We start from the raw sequence: 21,446 nt of genomic DNA, 5'->3' as shown, positions 1-21,446 counted from the left end.
TGTCATTGAACGGAACATAAATAAACGAGTTATATTTGCTTTATTCTTCCACAATCTTCTTTTTCTTATCATCTGCTTTCGATTCCATCGCTTTTTTATGATTTCGAACTTTTACATTAGAAAAAAAATGAAAAAATATCGTGAAAGTGAACTTGAAATTTTTGATATTGAAAAACAATTTCTTTTTTAATTTCTCTTTTTTTTTCTTCTCTATATTTTTTTACGAAACAAAAATTTTAATTTTCTTAAAATAATACCGTGTAAAATATAATTTATTATTTCAATTTTTTACTATTTTAAAATTTTCTTTTGGAAATTTAAATTTGTTGCAAATATTTAATACTTTGGTTTAAATTAACTATAAATTCGTTAATATGATTAATAACTTAAATTAGATTATTTGAGCGGATGGGAAGAGGAACTCGCCGAGCGCGAGACCGTAAGGGATAATATCAGTCAGGTATAGCAGTGAGCGCCTCTGGGCCACACATACTGCTACCTGACTGGAACTATGCTTTACGGTCTCGCGCTCGGCGAGTTCTTCTTCCCATCCGCTCATTTGTATATTACATTATTTATTGTTATTATTAGTAACATTATTGTTGTTACTGTTGTTACATTTATAATTAATAATTATTAATTAATAATTAATTACTAATTAATTAATAACTATTACTTAATAATAATTATTATATGTATGAAGTTGAATTTATCACTTGGTTAAAATTGTTTAATATTGAGAGATGAGATATTATCAATCTATCTTAACCTGACTTGGATAGGTTGATAATATCTCATCTCTTAATTAAATAATTATTATAATTAATAATAAACATACAAATACTATTATTTTTACTATTATTACTTTATTATAATTATATAATTATTATTGTTATTATTGTTATATAATTTTTGTTTTTTGTGGTTATATTGTTGTTTATTTATTTGTTGTTATCGTTGTATTGCTATTATTTTTTTGCATTAATAAATATAAATAATTTTACAACAAAAAAGTAAATAAATAGGGGAGAGTGGGGCAAACCGGACCCCTCTCAATATTTCCGAAATGGCGAAATTGGAAATAGTGTTGTTTACAAATTTAAAACAACCCTGTTTAGTATACCTTATTTTTTCAATCTGACAGTTTTAGCTTGCGTTTGTGCGACGCAGGGAGCAAAAGTTTTTTTTAGTTTTTTTCTACACTTTTACGAATTTTTTCTTAAGGAAATTCTGAGGAAATCGTGTAATGTTTCCAAATATTAGGCCTTAGGTTTTGAAGGTACATACCTCAGGAATATTTACCACCAAAAACTTTGATGAATTTGTAAAGCGTTTCTTTTTGACAAACATTTATTCTCAAAATGGGCCTGTGGGGCAAACCGGCCATAGAATATTTCCATTGAATTAAAGTTTCATAAAAATTATTTTTAAATAAAATGTTTCTTTCATTAAAATATTTACTTACAATGAAAAATAATTGTCTTCCAATGAGAATTGCGCCCTTTAACATTGTTTCTCTGATAATGACAAACATTTTTATTTTTTTATTAAAAAAAATATTTATTTAATTAAAATTCAACCCCGTATTATTATTTAATAATAATCATGTAACCATTGTTTACATGATTCTTTATGTTTTTTATTATTGTAGATTATGTAAATGCAATATTATGAATAAAAAACTAAACGGTCCGGTTTACCCCAGGGGGTGGGGCAAATCGGACCGTTTGCAAAATTTTTTAAAGTTAACACAGCAAATAAACAATAAAAGATAAAGTATAGGTGTCTCTAGGAAAAAGTTGCGCAATTAAATGATCTTTCAAACAAGCCATCGAAAAATAAAATCGGTTGATTCGTTTAGTCACAAGAGTCAAAAAACCGTTAGGGGGTCCGGTTTGCCCCACTCTCCCCTATACTTTTCTTTCAAATAAATATTCCTCTTTCTAATTAAATTGTATTATTATTATTACTATTATAGTATTAATTAATTATAATTATTTAAGTATTCACGTCTAATAAATTAGTAATTGTATAATTGTTAATTTATTAATTGTCATTAAAAATTATTAAAATAATTCAAATTTATATGCAATAAATATTTATTTAAATAACGTATGCGACTCATATACTAGTATTATTATGTGAAACGATATCTCATTTTAAGAGTCTATTGTACTATTTACATAAAAAGAGAAAATAAAAGAGAAGTATCATCTTACAGTGGTTTTAGTTCCTAAAATTGTGTCATTTTTGTTCTAAAGTTACTATTTAAATTGTATGCTTATAATAACAACAATAGTAATAATAGTAATAATAATAATACTCTAGAAAAATGCGTTTCTATAATGACGATTAAATATTTTTCTTTTTTCCTCCATTTTATTGTATTTCCAAAAAAATAATAATAATGGAAAATAAAAAATACCGTATTTAGGCTTTTTTTATAACAAAATAAATAAAAGACGGTTTTAAAAAATAGCAAATAATAATTATATTAATTAAATAGTTATAATATAAATTATAATATAAAAAAATAATTTGTTAATAGTTAAGTTTTTGGATCTCAATATTTATCGTTTTTTTATTATTATCATTATAAATAATAATTATAGATATGCTCTCTAAATCTGAATATGTGAAATTTCACTTATTGTACGTTATAAGTCGTCCTCTCGATCAATAAGTGCATATACACTTATAAATAAGTAAATTTTTCACTTATTCTGAGTGAAATTTCACTTATTACCAGTGTATATGCACTTATTGATCGAGAAGACGACTTATAACGTACAAATATGTGAATTTTCACATATTCAGATTTAGAGAGTGCTAATTAGGTATATTATAATTAAAAAATGTTTGTAATAATTATTATTATTTTATTATTATTATTTATTTAAAAGATAAATTTGTGGACTTGGTTTGGTTATTATAATTTTTAATTATAATAATAATTTGATTGTAATAATAATTATTAATAATTGTGTTAGTATACCTTTATAAATAGGTAACAATTTTAATATTTTCATTGTTTACCATTGAAAAAAAATATCATAAAATATTGACTTTTAATATTGAAAAAAAAGAAAAAAAAGAGGAAAATAAAGAAAGAGGGGAGAAAAAATCTCGGCGTTAAGATTAAGTGCAATTATTTCTGTGGTCCAGATCGGGCGCGTACACAGCATTCCAAAGCAAAAGTAAAAATGAAGAAGCAGAGGGTAAGGTCACAATTATATGTGGTCGTTTTGGCGTCGCATTTAGCTTTAAACATTATAATTGTAATATAAAAAGGGACGAGAGAGAGAGAGAGAGAGAGAGAATAAATATTTAGGTTCGCACTTCAGTTAAAAAATATATATACATATATAAAACTATCCTCCCACACAATGAAACTGAAATACACAGATGGAATTTTGTGTTTGACTGTGTGAGAAAGCATTTTACATACAGGCACATGAAGACAAGCAAACGAGTATATTCAAGTGCCGAAGAGGCTTTAGTGCAGCTTCTGAATTCGACACGTGAACCTCGAAGTCGATTTCAATTCCGCGATTCGTGATCGATATTATTTATTTATTTTTTGTTTTTTCCCTTAAAAAATTGATATTCGTTTTTAATTACTATTGTTTTTTCTCTAATTTGAATTATTTCCTCGTCTGTTTTTTTCCTTCTGACAGTCATGTGTGATTATAAATATTTATTTATTATTTAAATTTTGAATATTTAATATTTATAAAAAGAAAAAATTATGGTTAATTTGGCAATTTATTTATAGAAATCAACAAAGGTTGTATTATTAAAAAAAAGTGTTATAAATTTCGCGAAGTTTTCAAATTTTTATTAATTAAAATTTTAATTTAATTGTACTAATTAATTATTAATTTATTAATTAACTATTATAATTTATTTATTTCGAAGATTATTTATTAAAGATTAGTTTTATATTAATTGTTAATAAAAAATACGAATGAATAATAAAAAAAATTACTAATTCAAAAGCAAAAAGTCAGTCACAATAAACATTTTTACTAATTCAAAGAATTAGAGAATTTTGGTTAATAATAATAAAATAGAGAAAAAAATTTAATACTTTCATTACTAATAGTAAATAAAATGAATAAATATAAATAATTTATTATTCAATAATAAGTAAAATTAATAATAATAATAATAATAATAATAATAATAATAATAATAATATAAATAATAAAAAATAGGCCCCTGAAGTTAGCGTCGACGCTAAGAGTCGAAAAGCTTTTTTCACAAAAATGAAAAGAATACAACGATTTTTTAAAGGTTTTAATTTTAAAAAAGTGCCCTGGACATAATTTTCACTTCCGAGATGAGTGAAAGATGTAAAATTAGTGACATTTTCATCTCTAGAAAGTTCAAAAAGTAATTTTCGATGTTAAACGTCGACGCTAATTTCAGGGACATTAAAAAATAAATAAAATGAACATAAAAGACAAATATATTTCTTTGGAGTAAATATATCGATGGCTCCTAAATGAAAACACATTATTCGCGAGAGCGTTTATAAAACACGTAACTCACGAAAACAAATAGAAAATATGCTTATTTAAAATGACAGTTTTTTGAAGGCTATGTGACAGTTTTTAATATTTATTATTTTTAAAGTGTAAACTAATTGCAAAAATATAAGTTAATAAAATTGTTTTATTAAAGCTAAATTAACTTTAAATAATAAAAATTCTTTATTTGGCATTTTATATTCGTTTAAAATAAATAACAAAATTTTTAAAAATTAGCCTAAAAACGATTTCAGATGAATAACGCTTTTTCTATTTGTTTTCGTGAGTTACGTGTTTTATAATTTCTGTCGCGAATAATGTGTTTTCATTTAGGAGCCATCGAAATAAGTAAATAATCATTAATAAATTTTATAAATTTGATTTATAAAAATATAATTAAAAATAAAAAAAATAGGTAGTCTACTTTACAAATTTTATGTTTGTGAATTATTTATAAAAATTAATATTATTCATTTGAATATTAATTATTAATTATATTAAATATTAATTTATTTTTGTATTTTATTGCAATTATTGTTTAACTCTATTATAATTTTGTTTATAATTATTAATTAATTTAAAATTTCATTACACAGTGAAATGTGTTCTTTTTACATTGTTTAAAAATAAAAAGTCAAAAGTCATACAATTTGAGTGCGAAAAATTGAAAAACTGATTATTCTTGAAAGTGCGATTTATTTTTGTTAATGACTGTACAAAAAAACGACTACAATTTTTTTCTCTTTACATTTCAAAGTGAATATTTTTGTTTTTTTGAAAAAAAAGTTTCCAATCATTTTTCTGTGCAACAATGGAATCTGCTGTTATCTTCGTTTCCCAAAATGCACGTAAGCGATCATCCTCTCTCTGTTTCTCTCTCTTATATATTTTAAAAATAAATTCCTCGTTATTTTGAAAATATTATATATATATATATATATAATATTTTCAAAAGTCAAATTCCCTGGTGCTTTAAAATTAGAAAAGGAAATATCTCTCACTGTCAATGTTAAAAATAATTATAAAATAATACATTTTCAAAAAAAAAAAAAAATGATAAATCATTTTTTGCGTCAATTTTCCGCTTTTGACAATAAAATTCACATTGCACATTTGTATATTTTATCTCTACTATTTTCTATATTTATTCACTAGGTTTTTGTTGTTATCTTATCAAAGGTCACTTTTAACAACTCTCTAAATATGAATTGAAGGGCTACATAAAATAAGGGGACGAACGCGAGGCTTGGAAGGGATAGTACCAGTCGGGTAGCAGTGACAAGCCTTGAGCCGCTCGCTGCTACCTGACTGATATTATCCCTTTCAACCACGCGTTCGTCCCCTTATTTTATGTAGCCCTTCAATTAGTAAAAATCTTTATACTAATTTGAATTAGTGACTTACTTTTTGCTATTGAATTAGTAAATTTTATAAAAAATGGAGTAGAAATTACTCTCTAAATATGAATTAGTAAAAATGTTTATTAATTTTAATTAGAGTTTGATTTTTTGTTAACTTTTACTAATTCAAAAGCAAAAAGTATTGAATTAGTAAATTTTACTAATAAATCAGTAGAAATTACTATTTATTAGTAAAATTTAGTAATTGAATACTTTTTTCTTTTGAATTAGTAAATTCTACTAATAAATTAGTAGAAATTACAATTTATTGATAAAATTTAGCAATTCGAAAGCAAAAAATATTGAATAAGTAACTTAGTAAATTTGAATTAATAAATTTTACTAATTAATTAGAAGAAATTACTATTTATTAGTCAAATTTACTAATTGAATACTTTTTGCTTTTGAATTAGTACATTTTACTAATAAATTAATAGAAATAACTATTTATTAGTAAAATTTAAAAATTCAATACTTTTTGCTTTTTTATTAGGGGTCGTCCATATACCACGTGGACAGTTTTTCAAAGATTTTTGACCCCCCCCTCCCCCTTGTGGACACAAAAATACATGGGATCGTGGACATTTTCAAACTTTTTTTAACCCCCCCCCTCCTCCAAAAGTGTCCACGTGGTATATGGACGACCCCTTAGTAAATTTGACTAATAAATTGGTAGAAATGACTATTTATTAGTAAACTTTAGTAATTCAAAAGCAAAAAGTATTGAATTAGTAAATTTGAATTAATAAATTTTGCTAATAAATTAGTAGAATTACTAATAAATTGGTAGAAATTTCTAATTTATTAATAAAATTTACTAATTTAAAAACAAAAAGTCAGTCACTAATTTAAATTAGTAAACATTTTTACTAATTCAAATTTAGAGAGTAATTAAAATTCACAATTAAAACACTGAAAAAAATGATATTGTCAATTCCGACATACGAGTATGGTTAGGACGTATAGCTGAAACAGCAATACTGTATTTCTGTTCTTCAAATACAGTATTGGTGTTCTTCACATACATATTACTGTCTCTCACATACATATGGCTGTTCTACACTGCGTATGGCTGTTCCATATCCACCAATATAATATGTGAGAATTGGCCATATTTATGGCAGTACCATAAATATATTTTTTTTAGTGATATTTAATTAATAAATATTAGGTAATTGTTATATAAATTATATGTTCTATAAATTTAATCCAAACTATTTTTTAATTACTAATAATTAATTAGTCAGTAAGATGAAAGTAATTGTTTTTCAAGAAATTTACTAATTTTTATTATTATTTCCTCCCCTTTCCTCTCTCCCTCTCTCCACAATTTTTATCCTTATCGCTCTCCTGCACCTTCCTCTCGTTGCGCCCTACCCCCTTCCCTCCATCCTCAACTGTGATTTTTATTTCCGGTTTCTCCACGGCCACTGGATGATGATAACACATTTGCGACCATCTCACATCAATCTTATCAATCATGACGCCAATTCTTGTGATAATCATCGTCACATAATAAAAAACCACCACATTCGTCATCAATACAGCGGTAAGTTTTTCCAAACGAAAATGTGTAGAAAAACTTTTTTTATTATTTTAACAACTCGTTGATAACGCACCTTTATTTTCTGTCGTGTCTCTCATTTTAAAATACACTCGCGGTGAAGAAATGTTATTTTTTTAAATATATTTTTCCAAAGAATTGAAAAGAGAATTTAGTACTAAAAAGAAATTTAAACTAAATTTTTTATAATATCATAATTTTTAATTTTATTTTTTGTAATTTAGTATCACAGTTTTTTTAAGGATATCAAGTTGAGACAAAAAACGAATCAAAAATGTTGTTTTTTGTCTCAATTTATTATCTTTGGAAAAATTGTGATTTTCAAATTTTTAATGAACAACCCAATGGGAAATTTACAACTGGCGTAGTACTGCGCCAGCACTGGCAGCACTGGCGGCAAGGCTGAGAGCCAGCACTGGCATAACTCTGGGATGATAACGCCGTCCGGCGCTGCCGAAGTACTGTCTGTCAGTGCTGCCAGACAGCGCTGGCGCAGCACTGGACCAGTGCTGGCTGAGAATATTGCCGCAATAAATGCCGTATTGTTATTAATTAGTCGTAAATTAATAATTATAAATAATTTAACAACAAAATGGTAAATAATATTAATAAATAGTTATTATTCATAAAATATTTCTCTTCTTAAAGAAATTGTATTAAAGATGGAGACTAACAATATGGATATAGTAAATGAAGTAGAAAAAAATTGTTTATAACATTTAAAAATTAAATAATAAACAATTACAGTAAGTGTGCATTAGATTTTCATATTTTAGTACCTAACGATTGGAATCTAGAAATATCGCAAACCTATGAAAATAAACAAAATTGCTGACGAGGGGAATCGAACCTACGACCTACGGACTAACAGACTAACGCTCTAACCACTATGCTAACGACACGTGTGTGCAGTAAAATTTTAATATCTCAGTATCATTCAGACATACAATTATTGAGTCAAAGATGAGAAAAAAATAGGGATACGTTAGAAATAATAAATTGAAATAAAATAAATTGAACTAAATTTTTAATAATTAAATTACTTTACTTATTGCATTTAACATTTTACGTAATTCTTAAATTACGTCGTAATTTTTTAATAATTTTTTATTCATAGTAAGAAGTATAATAGTATTTTAATAGGAACCAAATTATTATTGAGATTAAAGTTTAAATTTTGTTTATAATTTTAATTTGTTTAAATAATTTATTATTTACAAAGTTAGACAATTGTGTTAAATTGTTATTATTAAATTTAATAAGAATAAAAAATGAACAACTGAAAAGTAAAATATTAATTTTTTTCAATAAATTTATATTTATAAACATTCATAATATAAACTTTTTTTATAATTTTTTTCAAGTTTATGTCAAAAAAGCAATGTTGGCAAAGAGCGTTGTGAACAATTTTTCTATACTCAGCCAGCACTTGCCGCCGTGGCTTGTCCAAGCTTTGGCGAAACAAAAATTCTGTACTGCGCCAGCACTAATTGTCGAGGCTCGGCTAGACTACGCCGAACAATCGTCTGAGTACTAAGCCAGTGGTGAGCATCGGCACTACACTGGCATTTCCCATTGGGAATAGGCAATCTTTTCTTGGATGAAAAGAAAAATTCAATTTTGATTTAAAAGAAAAGTGTTGTTTTATTTAATTTTAAAATAATCGTCTGGCAATTTTTTTTTTTTAATGAGATTGAAACTTTTTTTACGATGATGAAAATAAATGTGAAGTTAATTTAATAATAATGTCTCTCAGTGTGTGAGAGATCGATATAAATATATGAAAGACGAGAGAGAGAGCGATGTCTGCTATGAAAGAGAGAGATTTTTGCGATCAAAGAGTGATGATATATAAAAGTTAATTTTTACTGCCTTTTAAAAGTTATTCGAGAAAATTCCTTCTTTATGACGTCATCAATTAAAATTGTTCGCTTATATATGTATATACACATATAGGGTGGCAATTTTAAGATGAAAAATTTATAAGTATCAACACATAAAATTTACTATTAACCCCCCTATCTTGCTCCCTGGTAACCCCCTCCTCCTCTGACTCGTTCAAATTATTTTATACGTTCCATATGGAACAACGAGAATCGATTTAGTTTACTCTATTTTCAACGCAATTTTACTCTTCTTCTTTCTTTTCCATTTGAATTATTATTCCCCATTTTTCATCGAATTAAACGCCTCGATCCACCAGACAAAAATAATAGTTTCGTTTTGCCGTAATTCTTTCTTTAGAAACGCTTTTTTTATTTTAAAAAGCTGTCATTAAATTCGTTATCAGTGACCCCAAAAATCCCCAATGAATAAAAGTTGTATATGTATTATTAAAATCGTTTTCTTAATTGTTCGTACGCTTTTTTGTTTTTATTTTTTATCCGCCGTTGGGGATTTTTGAAAACTACCATCAGATTCGTAATCAGCGACCCCAAAAACCCCCGTGTGATGAGTTTTAAGTGAAAAAAAATCGTTTTTGAAATAATCCGCCACTGTTTAGTCGCCATTTTGTTTTCTAAAGATTCGACTGTAAATTCGTACTCAGCGACCCCAAAAACCCCCGAGTAATGAGTTTTAAGCAATTGAAATTATTTTCAAAAAATACTCCCGCCATTTTGTCTTTTGAAAATTCGTCTTTAGATTCGTATTCAGTGACCCTGAAAACCCTCGAGAACAAATTTCAGATAAATTTATACTCATTTGCGAGAAGTAACCCTCTGAGCGGCTCAATGAAGAGTGACGGTCCGACGCCAGTTGTCCTATTTATATGGAGTGGATTCGGGTGGGAGAACCCCTCACCTTGACCGACGCGCATGCGCGGCGCGTACCGTACGCAGCCGGCTGATACTAATCTCATTTTCTCGAAAACGTTTACGTAATAATTACTGTTTCTTTTTCACAAAAAATTTTTTAATTTAATTGTATTTTTTTTATTTAGCAGAATAGCACTTTTAGGAATTTATATGTTCAACTAAATTCGACTAAATATAAATTTGGGTTAATATTGTATATTCGGCTAAATATAAATTTGGATGAATATAATTTCCGCTTTTTGGGGTTACAATTCATAATTTCCGCTAAATATAATTTTGAATAAATATGTATTTGCATAAATGTAAATTTGGATCAATATGAATTCCGCTAAATATAAATTTGGATAAAAATAAACTTTTTTTCTAATTTAAATTTATCCAAATGTTTTAGTCGAATTTATATTTATCCGGATAAGTATAAAATGAAATTTCAGCATAATGATGATTTGGTTAAATAAAAATTATTTAATGTAAACTAACGGAGTTTATTTAGCTAAATTTATGTTTGGCCGAATTAATATATTTCCAAATTTACGTTTTGGTTAAATTTATATTTTTCCGGATACGTATTTAGTTGAATATGTATTTAGCCAAATGTGAAATTCGTCAAATGGTTAATTTTTAATAAAAATTTTTTAGCCTAATATGCATTCAGCCACATTTTTAATTTAACTAAATTTATTTAGCGAAATTCTTATATATCCGGATTTTTGTTACGCCGGATTTGTGTCCGAATTTTTATTTGTCTAAATTTATATTTAGCCGAATTTATATTTATTCGATCTTGTTTTTAGCTGATTTTATATTTAGCCGAATTTATATTAATCCAAATTTATATTTAGCCGCATTTATATTTATCCAAATTTATATTTCGCCGAATTTATATTCATCCAAATTTATAATTTTCCGAATTTATTTAAATATAAGTTAATTTATAAAGTGCCGTTCTGCTTTATAAAAAAATTGTAGTATTAACAATTTGGATAAATAAAAATTTAATAAGAAGAAAAACGGTAAAAGTTCGGCTAAATAAAATTCCTAATGAAATATTTTAAAATTCTACTGTTATTTTGAAAATCAAATTCGGTTATTCTTGTCACGTTCTTCTTTACACTAAATCAGCGCAGTGGATTTTTCTTCTTTTCGAGAATTTTCTCTCTCGCCTTTAGTGATTTTTTTGGAAATATAGAAAAAAATGTATATATAATTGGTATGCATCTTTGATAATAGGAAGTATGCCGCACAGAATGTCTTTTAAGTATTACAATGTAGCCTTAATTGGTCTCGTTGGAGAAAACTTTATATGAATATTCTTGATATGTACTGTTATATTTTATTGTTTAAAACGCGCCGCACGACATGTGCATTCGAAAAATAGATTTTTCTCTATTTGTCTAGTTTAAAAAACAAGACAAAAAAATGAATTTTCCTGAAAATTTAAAACAAAACGAAATTATTTTTGTTCAAAGTTTGGACGACTGGAAAAAAGTATCAATTTCGTAAATTTTCGCAAATATATAATATTTAAAAATTTTTTCCTATATTTTCTTTTATATTATTTCCATATTAGAGAATGAAGTCGCATTGATGTAACGTGAGTGATTAATTGTTAAAACTAGAGCTGTGCAAAATTCTAACCGAACCGAGTTTAGTTCGGTTTTGGGGCGCCGAAATGTCGAATGTCGAATATTCGACATCCGAACTGGGCTAGTTCGAATGTCGAATATTCGACATTCGAACTAGGCGAAAAAATTCGAACAGTTCGGTTCGAATTATTTTGCACAGCTCTAGTTAAAACATTTGGTGGAAGAGGTTAATTATAATAGCCTCGTTAACAATAATTACAGACTAGGTTCATTGTTCATATCTATTTCTGTGATAGAAAAAAACTTGATAATTTCATTTTTTTCGTTAATGAATATTTATAAATATTTTATATTTTTACATTCTCATCATATGATGAGAATTTTTTAACAAAAATTGAATGCAAATTAAATGTTGGATATTTTTATAATTTACACTTTTTACACTTTTTATATTATTTTTTTATCTCTAAATTCAATCCGAGGGCTGTTTCTTAAAAAAAAAATAATTTCGTTAAAAATACCAAGATTATTATAGTTATTTATTGATTTATTTAATTGTTCATTTATTTATAAACAGTACAAGCCTTTTTTACATATAATAAGTACTTTTAAAACGAAACTTTACAATATGTGACGCTCCACGAGAAAAGGGACCTTATTTACTCTTGTCATAAGGTCCCTTTTCTCGTGGAGCGTCACATATAATTTGAGAAAAATATGTTAATAATATGAAATGTGAGCTTAGGCTTGTGGTTAGTGTCCAAGTCTATAGTGCTGAAGGTTCCGAGTTCGATTCCCAGGAGAGGTAGATATTTTAATTTCAGATTAATAAATAAATAATTGAATTCGATATTTGAATACATAATCTTCTTTCCATCTTAACCAAATCACTAAATTCTTATTGGAAAAAATTCAGCGTAAAAAAACAAAATTTTTTTTTATATTATGTTTATAAAAAATTTGTATAAAAAAAAAATAAGTTATTAAATAATAATTAAATAACTTTTGAACGACCAAACGAATTTGAATGAGGCAAACGCACTAAAAAAATCTTCGCTGTGGTTTTTTTAAGATTCCGAAAAAAAATTCTGCATCGCTAAACATCTTTATACAATATTTTAATATTTTGCTTCCTCATAAAGGAAGCCTTATAGTGATGTCGATTTCCGAATTTTTTAGAACCAATTATTTTTACAAATTTTCAAGTGTAGTATACATAATTCGTCGAGAGGAACAAATGTCTGGACAAATTTTCTCTTACACGTCTTGACGGATTTTGATAAAATTTTGTAGGTGTATTACGGTCACGAATACCAAAAATCAGAAAAAGGATTTTCAAAAATATCTAAAAAAAAAAATTTTTTCAACAATTTTTTAATTTTTGAAAAAATTAATTTTTGGATTTTTTGAAATAACTTTTTTCTATATTAAAATTTTTATTAATTCTTGTCAAAATTGCATTCCTGACATAAAAACGAATCGATTCATGTATATAAAGTATATATTTTATCAAAATTTATAGAATTAATAAATATTTTAAATTTTCACAAAAAATTGAAATTTTGTATTTTTTGACAATTTATCTTAACACTTTAAAATAATTATTCTAAAATAAAAAATTAAACAATTGGTATATATTATATTGAGGAAGCTTAATGATCATGAAATGAACAACTTGTTTGTTCACTTTTGAGCGTAAAAAATTTTGACATCTCAAAAACTACTGAATATTTTGACGTAATATTTGGTGGAAATATTTCTTTTTATGTGTAGATTGAAATTCGCCTAAGTTTCATTTTTTTATTAGGGGAATGTAAGGTATCGTGGCTTGTAAGGTATGGTGGCGGACTTGTCAAATCTGGCATGTAACGTCACATCTGAAGCGCCTTATCACTATGGTCGATGTCTTTTATCGTGATGACATTTTATATGCAGTAGTATATATTAATGATCAAACGCGTGCTTTGTACTTCAAGTGATTTTGAATAAAAAAGTAGTGAAAAAAAGAAAAAAAGTTTTATTGGATATGTGTGTTAACAGTGCCACAGTGAAGATTTTTTGAAAATTGTGTCTAGTAAATGTATGGTACGTATTGTTTAGACCTTGGACAACAGTTTTTTGTATTTTACATTTTTCTCAATTCGCGCTGTATGAAAGTAACACCATCATATTTTCATCAATAGCTTGTAAGGTATGATGGCGCAATTTTTGTAACGTAAAGTGGCGGATCATTTTTTGCTCGAGTTTCAATTGTCTTTGCATTTTTTGCGTACTAATGCCTCATGTGCTCCAACACAACAATTCTCGAATATGTGACACTTGCGGTCTTCTCTTATTCTAGTTGCGTTAAAACAGTCACCAGCTACTTCACATGTCCAAATTGTAACCATAACTGAAGTGAAACTTTTTTTTCTATAATGTAAAATCATCAGTTTTTTCTCTTTTTGTTATTTTTCATCATTTCTAGTAGTGTTAATAAATAATTTTAACATCTACATAATATTTTAGTTAAATACACCAAATGCGCCACCATACCTTACAACTTTCAAAAATAAAAAAAATCAGTTTTTTGCGCCAAGAGCTGTAAAATTTCACTGAATTTAAATTTTAACAGCCGCTTCTGACAGAAATATGCTTAATAGATGTCAGCAACTGCCTGCTTTTGAAATTTTGAAAAATATTGTTTTTTGAGAGAGAGAGACGCAAAAAAGAAAGTGTCCGCCACCATACCTTACACTCCCCTATAGAAAAGAAAACCACGAACAATATTTATTGATAATAATTAAAAGGCACAAAAGCGTAAATTTTCTCGGAAAATGATAATGAAAAATATTTTTCATTGTAGTCATAGAAAATGTGTAATTTTCTATATAGGAGAGAAAATGTATTAGTAATTTTTTTTCTTAAAAAAATATTGAAAAATATTGTTTGGAATGCGTTTAGATAAGTTAATAATAATAATTTACTTTATCTTTAAATAAAAAGATAAAAATTATTCATGTTCGATTCTTTTTAAATTTTAAATAAAAAAATTTCTATATATATTAACATTATTGATCATTTTGACAAAAACAATAAATAAATAAGTAAAATAATAAATATAATAATAAATATATAAATATATATATATATATAATAAATATAATAATAAATAAGTAATGTTAGTTAATTAATTACAAATTGATAATATAATTAAAATTATTATAATTATGATATTATAAATAAAAATTATCAACATTATTCGTACATTTTCTTTTCGATAAAAATCCGAAGAGGCAAATTACATAGAATAAAAGACGAAATAAAAATCTGTTTTCGCGAAGAATCGAACCCCGGTCCTTTGATTTACAAGTTCAGTAGTGAAACCACTAAACCATCTCACTTGCCTTACTTCTACACGGAGAGAAAAAACAAGGCTTTTCCCCGTGACTTCAATTCATGCCTTTTCAGGTAGCAGTTTCATCGGATTTCCCGATGAATTTCATGCGTTTAGCGGTTAGGCCACGCCTTAGCCCTAGAATCTCACCGGGAAAACCCGTGAGCATCCTGCATTTTTACTGTGATAATTTTCACGCGTTAAATGCATATTTTTTCATGGGGAAAAGCCTTGTTTTTTCTCTCCGTGTATTATTTTTACAGTTATTTTTGCTATTATTTTATTTTTCTTATTGCCCGTGTGGAAATTTTCTAATAACCCTTTATTGGTTCTACCTAGATTTCCCCTTTATTAACTTGGTCCTAGCTTGTTTATCCTTGTAGGCCCTAGGTATTCGTTGAACGCACGACCCTAATATTCGTAAACCGATAACCTAACCACTAAACCACGCTCGCTCGGTACGATGCGTTGCATGATACTTCAGGTTATTCTTGTCATTATAAGTCATACTAACTATTCCATTATAAATGCCTCAAAATAATAAAACTGAAGGGACATCGCCCAACTGAAGTCAGTAACATTTTCGTTGACGCAAAATGAGAAAAGAATTTTTTTAAAGATCAAGATGCAAATAATTTCTGATAAAAAGAACTTAATTGTTCTTTTCATTACACCTTACATAGATTTTTAATTCAATTGGGGAGGGAAAGTCAATTGTTATTTAAAAATTTAAGTTTTTATATTTTATCTCATTTCGATGACGTAAACGTTGGAAACTTCAGTTTCATTCAACAAAATATGATTTTAACAGAAGTTAACAAATCCGTAAACGGTTTTAAAAATTTAACTTGAAAAATATATTGTAACGAAAATTTTAATTGAGTTAATTAACTAAAGCTTAAATCAAAGCTCATGAAACTTTAAATAAATCTTTAATGTCAGCAGTTTTTCAATGTTGGGCGCAAAAGTTAACTGAACATTGCATGAAGTAAATTTTTTTTTAATTTAAATGAATTTTATCTCTAAAGGAGGAAGTTTAAAGAAAATTTTAAGAAGTTTTGAAAAACTTAAAAAATTAAAGAAAATTGTAAACATTCATGCAATGTTTAGTCAACTTATGCGCCCAACATTGAAAAACTGCAGACATTTAAAGATTTATTTTAACTTTTATAAGCTTCGGAACTAAGGATATGCTGTAAATATGCTGGTAGCCAAGGAAAAACCAACATAACCTTTAAATACAACTGATAAATTAGTAAATTTGACTATGTCATATTTTTATACAACAGATTTAATCAGTAACTTATATTTTACTAATCGAATCAGTAACTTTCTACTAATTATCAGTAACTCAATTCTGATAATAGCAATTAGTAGAATTCTACTGATAATTATCTGTCAAATTTTACAAATGCAAAGTTAAAAGTAAACATTTCAGTTCAATATTGTCTCAATCTTGCTATGAGATGTTTAAATATTACTTCAAATTACACATAAGCAATTACTGATACATATTTTTAAATATATTTATAACTTATAATCTAACAAGAAGCTCTAATAGCTATTACCAAGCTAGGGCCAGGTTAAGGTACATTCCAAGCTAGGACCATTATAGACCCAATAATCAATATTGGCAAACCTTGGCAATTTCCACACGGGGCTATTTATTTATTTTTTTTATTTATCGATTTATTATTATTATATTATTATAATTTTTATCGTTAATCTATAATCTTATTAATTATTGCAATTAAAATAAATAAACTAGAAATAAAATAAAAAAAAGAACAAACAACCCTCATTCATATCACATTCAATGAAATCCGCAATAAAATTCAATTTAACGTTTATTATGCGAACTTGACGAGAACTTTCATAGTGTACACGCGTATAATAGTTTGTATACATCTTTCTGCAATTTATCTCCTCTGATTAGCTTGAACTGAATTTCATTTTATGAGGATGTCATTGTTCTCTGTATATATATATATATATATATATATATATATATATATATATATATATATGCGAGTGTCTTTTATCTCTCACTCTTTCATTTTTTTTCGCTATCTTTGATGCGCGACTAAAAATGTAGTGCAGTAGGGAAAGTCAAAAAAAAATTGAGAAAAAGAAAAAAAAACATAAATAAAAGTAAATGGAAGTACATATACATAGAGGGTGACGGAATCACGCAAAAGATCCTTTTTCGTCTGCAGGTCACTTCGTTTTAAAGTTGTATTCGTGCGAGTAAAGTGAGGTTCGTTCCATGTTGTTCGATGGGGGTTTTTAAGGGGCGAGAGGGATATATAATCACAGGGACGTCGGTAGACACAATAAGAGCCTGGCGTAATCAGTTCTGTATAAAAATAAAATTTTTTCTTTTTAAAAGAAAACATATTTTTAACCGAATTTTTATTAAGCCGAATTCAAATACTTTTTTTCAATACTTTTTTATTAAGTCGAATTAAAAAATGTAATACATTTTTATTAAATTGAATTTAAATTTTTAATATTCTTATTAAGCCGAATTTATATTTGAAGTACATTTTTAATTAGCCTATAATCTATTATTTAATTGAATTATTATTTTTTTTAATTGATTTTTTAGTTAGCCAAATTTTATTTATTATCAACTAAATTGTTTTCATACAACTTTTAATCTATGTTTTATTTAGCCAAATTTATAATTATTTAACTAAAATTCTTATTATTATGAATTTTTATTTAGTCAAATTTTATTTAATATAAACTGAATTTTTATTCAGACAATTTATTAAGTTGAATTTGTTTACTAAATTCATTTTTATTAAGCCTAATTAAAATTTTTAATATATTTTATTAGGCCGAATTAAAAATTTTAATATATTTTATTAGGCCGAATTAAAAATTTTAATATATTTTATTAGGCCGAATTAAAAATTTTAATATATTTTTATTAAATCGAATTTATATTTGAAGTACATTTTTATTTAGCCAATTTTGTAATTTAACTCAAATTCTTATTATTACGAATTTTTATTTAGCTAAATTTTATTTTTATAAAACTTTATAAATTTTTATGTAGGCAAGTTTTAACCTAGAAAATTTTTGAACCGAATTTTTACTCAGACAAATTAACATTTTTGACAGGGATTTTTATTTAGCCTAAAATGATTTTTATATACAGACAAATTTTAACTAATTAATTTAGCTTATTTATTTGGGCAAATTAGTATTTTATTTGAATTTTAATTTAGCCGAATTTATGTTTAAAGTAAATTTTTATTTAGTTAAATTTATGTTAAATTAAATTAAATTTATGTTTAGTTGAAGTTTTGTTTAGCTGAATCCATATTTTGGTCGTTTTTTATTTAGCCTAATTTATATAGACGTTTTTCTCTATTTCTCTAAATCTGCCCGAAGTTCTATTTTGTCGTTTTTTACACTTAGCCTAATTTATTATTTAATCAAATTTATCTTTAAACTATATATTATAATTATTTTAATATTCAGTGTAATATTATTTTATTATGTCAATATTATCGGATTTCCTCGTAAAATTAAAAAAAATAAAATATTAATCATGACAAAAATGATAATAATAATGAAAATAAGATTATTAATAAAATCACTGTAAAAAAAGAGCGTCTTGGTTTAAGACGTTTACGTGGTCACATTGAAGACGTTTATAAGCGTCTTATTTGCCTTCTAAAATGCATGTATTTGGAGGTTATGTTTTTCATTTAAGACGCTCAAATAAGACGCTTATTTACATAAGACGTTTATAAACGTCTAAACGTCTTACTTTTAGACGCCATTTTTTGCAGTGATAATAATGACCAAATTAACAGTAAAAATAACAATAAATTAAAAAAATAAACTATGTGAGATGGCTTGAGGGCTTTACTTCTCAACTCGTAAGAGCAACACTGAGAAAAATAGAGTTTACAAAACTGGGAGTCAATATTGAAAAAACTGGACTCAGTCCAGTAAAAGTACATTAATTCATTTCCATCAAGCATCTTAGGGTGTTGCGTATAGTGTATAGAGGGACTTAGTTCCAAATGTCACTGTAAAGAGCATTGAAACACAGGCGAAGATTATAAGGCGCGCTGCAGTGTGCATAGTAGAGAAACTGGACTCAGTCCCCTACTTCGAAATTTTCACAATGAGGGAACGCAGGCGCGGAACCTGTCAAAATAAATGGCCGACGCGACGCGAAACGAGTGTTTCCTTGTATACACTTCGTCAATTTTATATAAAAAAAACAATAACCAATCATTAAAAAAAAAGAAAAATATGTTAAATGCACTCTTTATATATTCATATTCCTTAATTCACAAGTTTTATTCTTCCCACATCTTCATACTTACAATTAACAACTAAATGCATCGGAAAATCTTACAATCATACGGGATTGAACATCTACCTAACCATACAACTAAATATACGCATAATTATAAATCGCACGCTTTTACATTAAGCCTCTCGGCTACGCAATCGATGGGGGAAATTTCCTATTTAAGAAACATCCCTTACCAATGAAATAAATTAGAATATGCGTCGATTTTACTTTGTAATTAATGTAAGTATGGATGTCAACAATATTCATAATATTGAATAAATAATATTGTCAACTAGTTTAAATTTGATACGGTTATTAGAATTTAATAATAAATAAATAAAAAACATTAATTTTTTCTTAATAACCTTGAAACCTTTTTTAAGTTTGACAGTTGTGAGAAATATATGATGATTCGTCGAAATATGGGAAAGAAGGCGTTAAGGTGTGATGGTGTGTGTGTGAGGAGAGCCAGAAATTAATCGTGAATTTGAGTAGTCGAATTAGTGTGGTCAAGACCTCAGTACAGGCACCTCGGTGCAGAGCAGGTCGGCAAGTTGCGTTGCTTAACTTGCAATAAAACGAATTTTTCACAACGCCCGATTGGGGTAAGAGAGTGATAAAAAATCTAAATTTTGTTGGATTATTGTTTTATTCGAGTGTTAATTATTTGTTAAATTAAATTATAGCGGTTGGTGCACAAAATATAAGCATCGTGAAGTTCGTTGCTGTGAAGCTGTAATTGTCTACCAAAATATATAGTTTATTCCATTAAGACGTTATTTCGAGAAACAATCGAGGCGAAACTCATTTTTATTATCATTTTATTGGAGTTGGAATTGTCCACCGATCATTTGCTTTGACTAGGAGATCATCTCCGAACAATCTTCTTGACGACTGAGCCACCGAAGTCACGTAGGTCGCTCTCAAAATCATTTTATATAAATTTGCAACGGTGAGTCAATTTATTAGTTTCTCCATACGCATTATTTAACTCGAAAAAACATTTTATGTAATTATCTTCTTGACCACACACATCAGCTGTGCCCTTTTAATTTGTATAATAATTTTAGTCGTAAAACCAAATTCATATTCTATTTATTATCATCGACTCCTGAAGGGAATTCACGTTCTTTAATTTTTTTATATAACTATGTGTGTTTCGTATGTGTGTTTTCTGATTTAGATTTTATTTCTGGCCAGATACGCGATAATTTGATTATAATCGAATAAGAAATTGGGATCGAATATAGTTATAATTCTTTGTGAGAGTCTTTTTTATAATTGAATTAAATAAATTCATAGTAAATTGGTGACTTTCTTTATAAATTAAACGTTTCCGAACTGAAATACATTAAGTTGAAAATAAATAAATGAAATAATTGAAAAGTAGTAAAATAAATTTGTTACATTTGGCGCCCAACTAGAGGCCTTTAGAAGTTGTATTAATATAGAATAGGGTTTTATTAAAGTGAATAAATTTTGTAGACAGATAAATTGTTATAAAAAACTATTTTATTTTTGATTTGATTTTTTGTATTATAACTCGAATTTTATTTTAAGCGAAAAATGCCGCCTAAGAAGAGTAACGACGACATCGAACAGGCTCAGCAGCTATTGTTGGAACAACAAACACAAATTAATGATTTGAAGGACGAATTACAAAGGATTCAGGGTCAGAGGACAAACGCTGAAAAAGAAAACGAAACATTGCGAGTCGAAATACGTCGTCTGAAAATCGAGTTGGATAAGCAAATACAAAATAAGTCGAGTCACAATCTAAAAGGTAACACTAAGACGGATTTCAGCGCGCAAACCGAGCTTGTAATCACAAACACAGTAAGTGAGGTG

General features: G+C 26.8%; 1 protein-coding gene across 2 annotated transcripts in view; it reads left to right on the top strand.

The window, feature by feature from the left end:
- LOC122499236 (septin-7) overlaps positions 1-21,446 on the top strand; it is a 145,214-nt gene that overhangs the window by 2,394 nt on the left and 121,374 nt on the right. For both annotated transcript variants that reach the window (XM_043607459.1, XM_043607469.1), the window contains one exon: positions 7,480-7,481. In XM_043607459.1, the coding sequence (XP_043463394.1) occupies positions 7,480-7,481 (2 nt within the window). The remainder of the gene's footprint in view (positions 1-7,479; positions 7,482-21,446) is intronic.

Source organism: Leptopilina heterotoma, unplaced genomic scaffold (genome assembly GCF_015476425.1).
Source record: "Leptopilina heterotoma isolate Lh14 unplaced genomic scaffold, ASM1547642v1 Lhet_100, whole genome shotgun sequence".
In the NCBI taxonomy this organism is placed as follows: Eukaryota; Metazoa; Arthropoda; class Insecta; order Hymenoptera; family Figitidae; genus Leptopilina; species Leptopilina heterotoma.
This window is presented reverse-complemented; position numbering and strand designations above follow the sequence as displayed.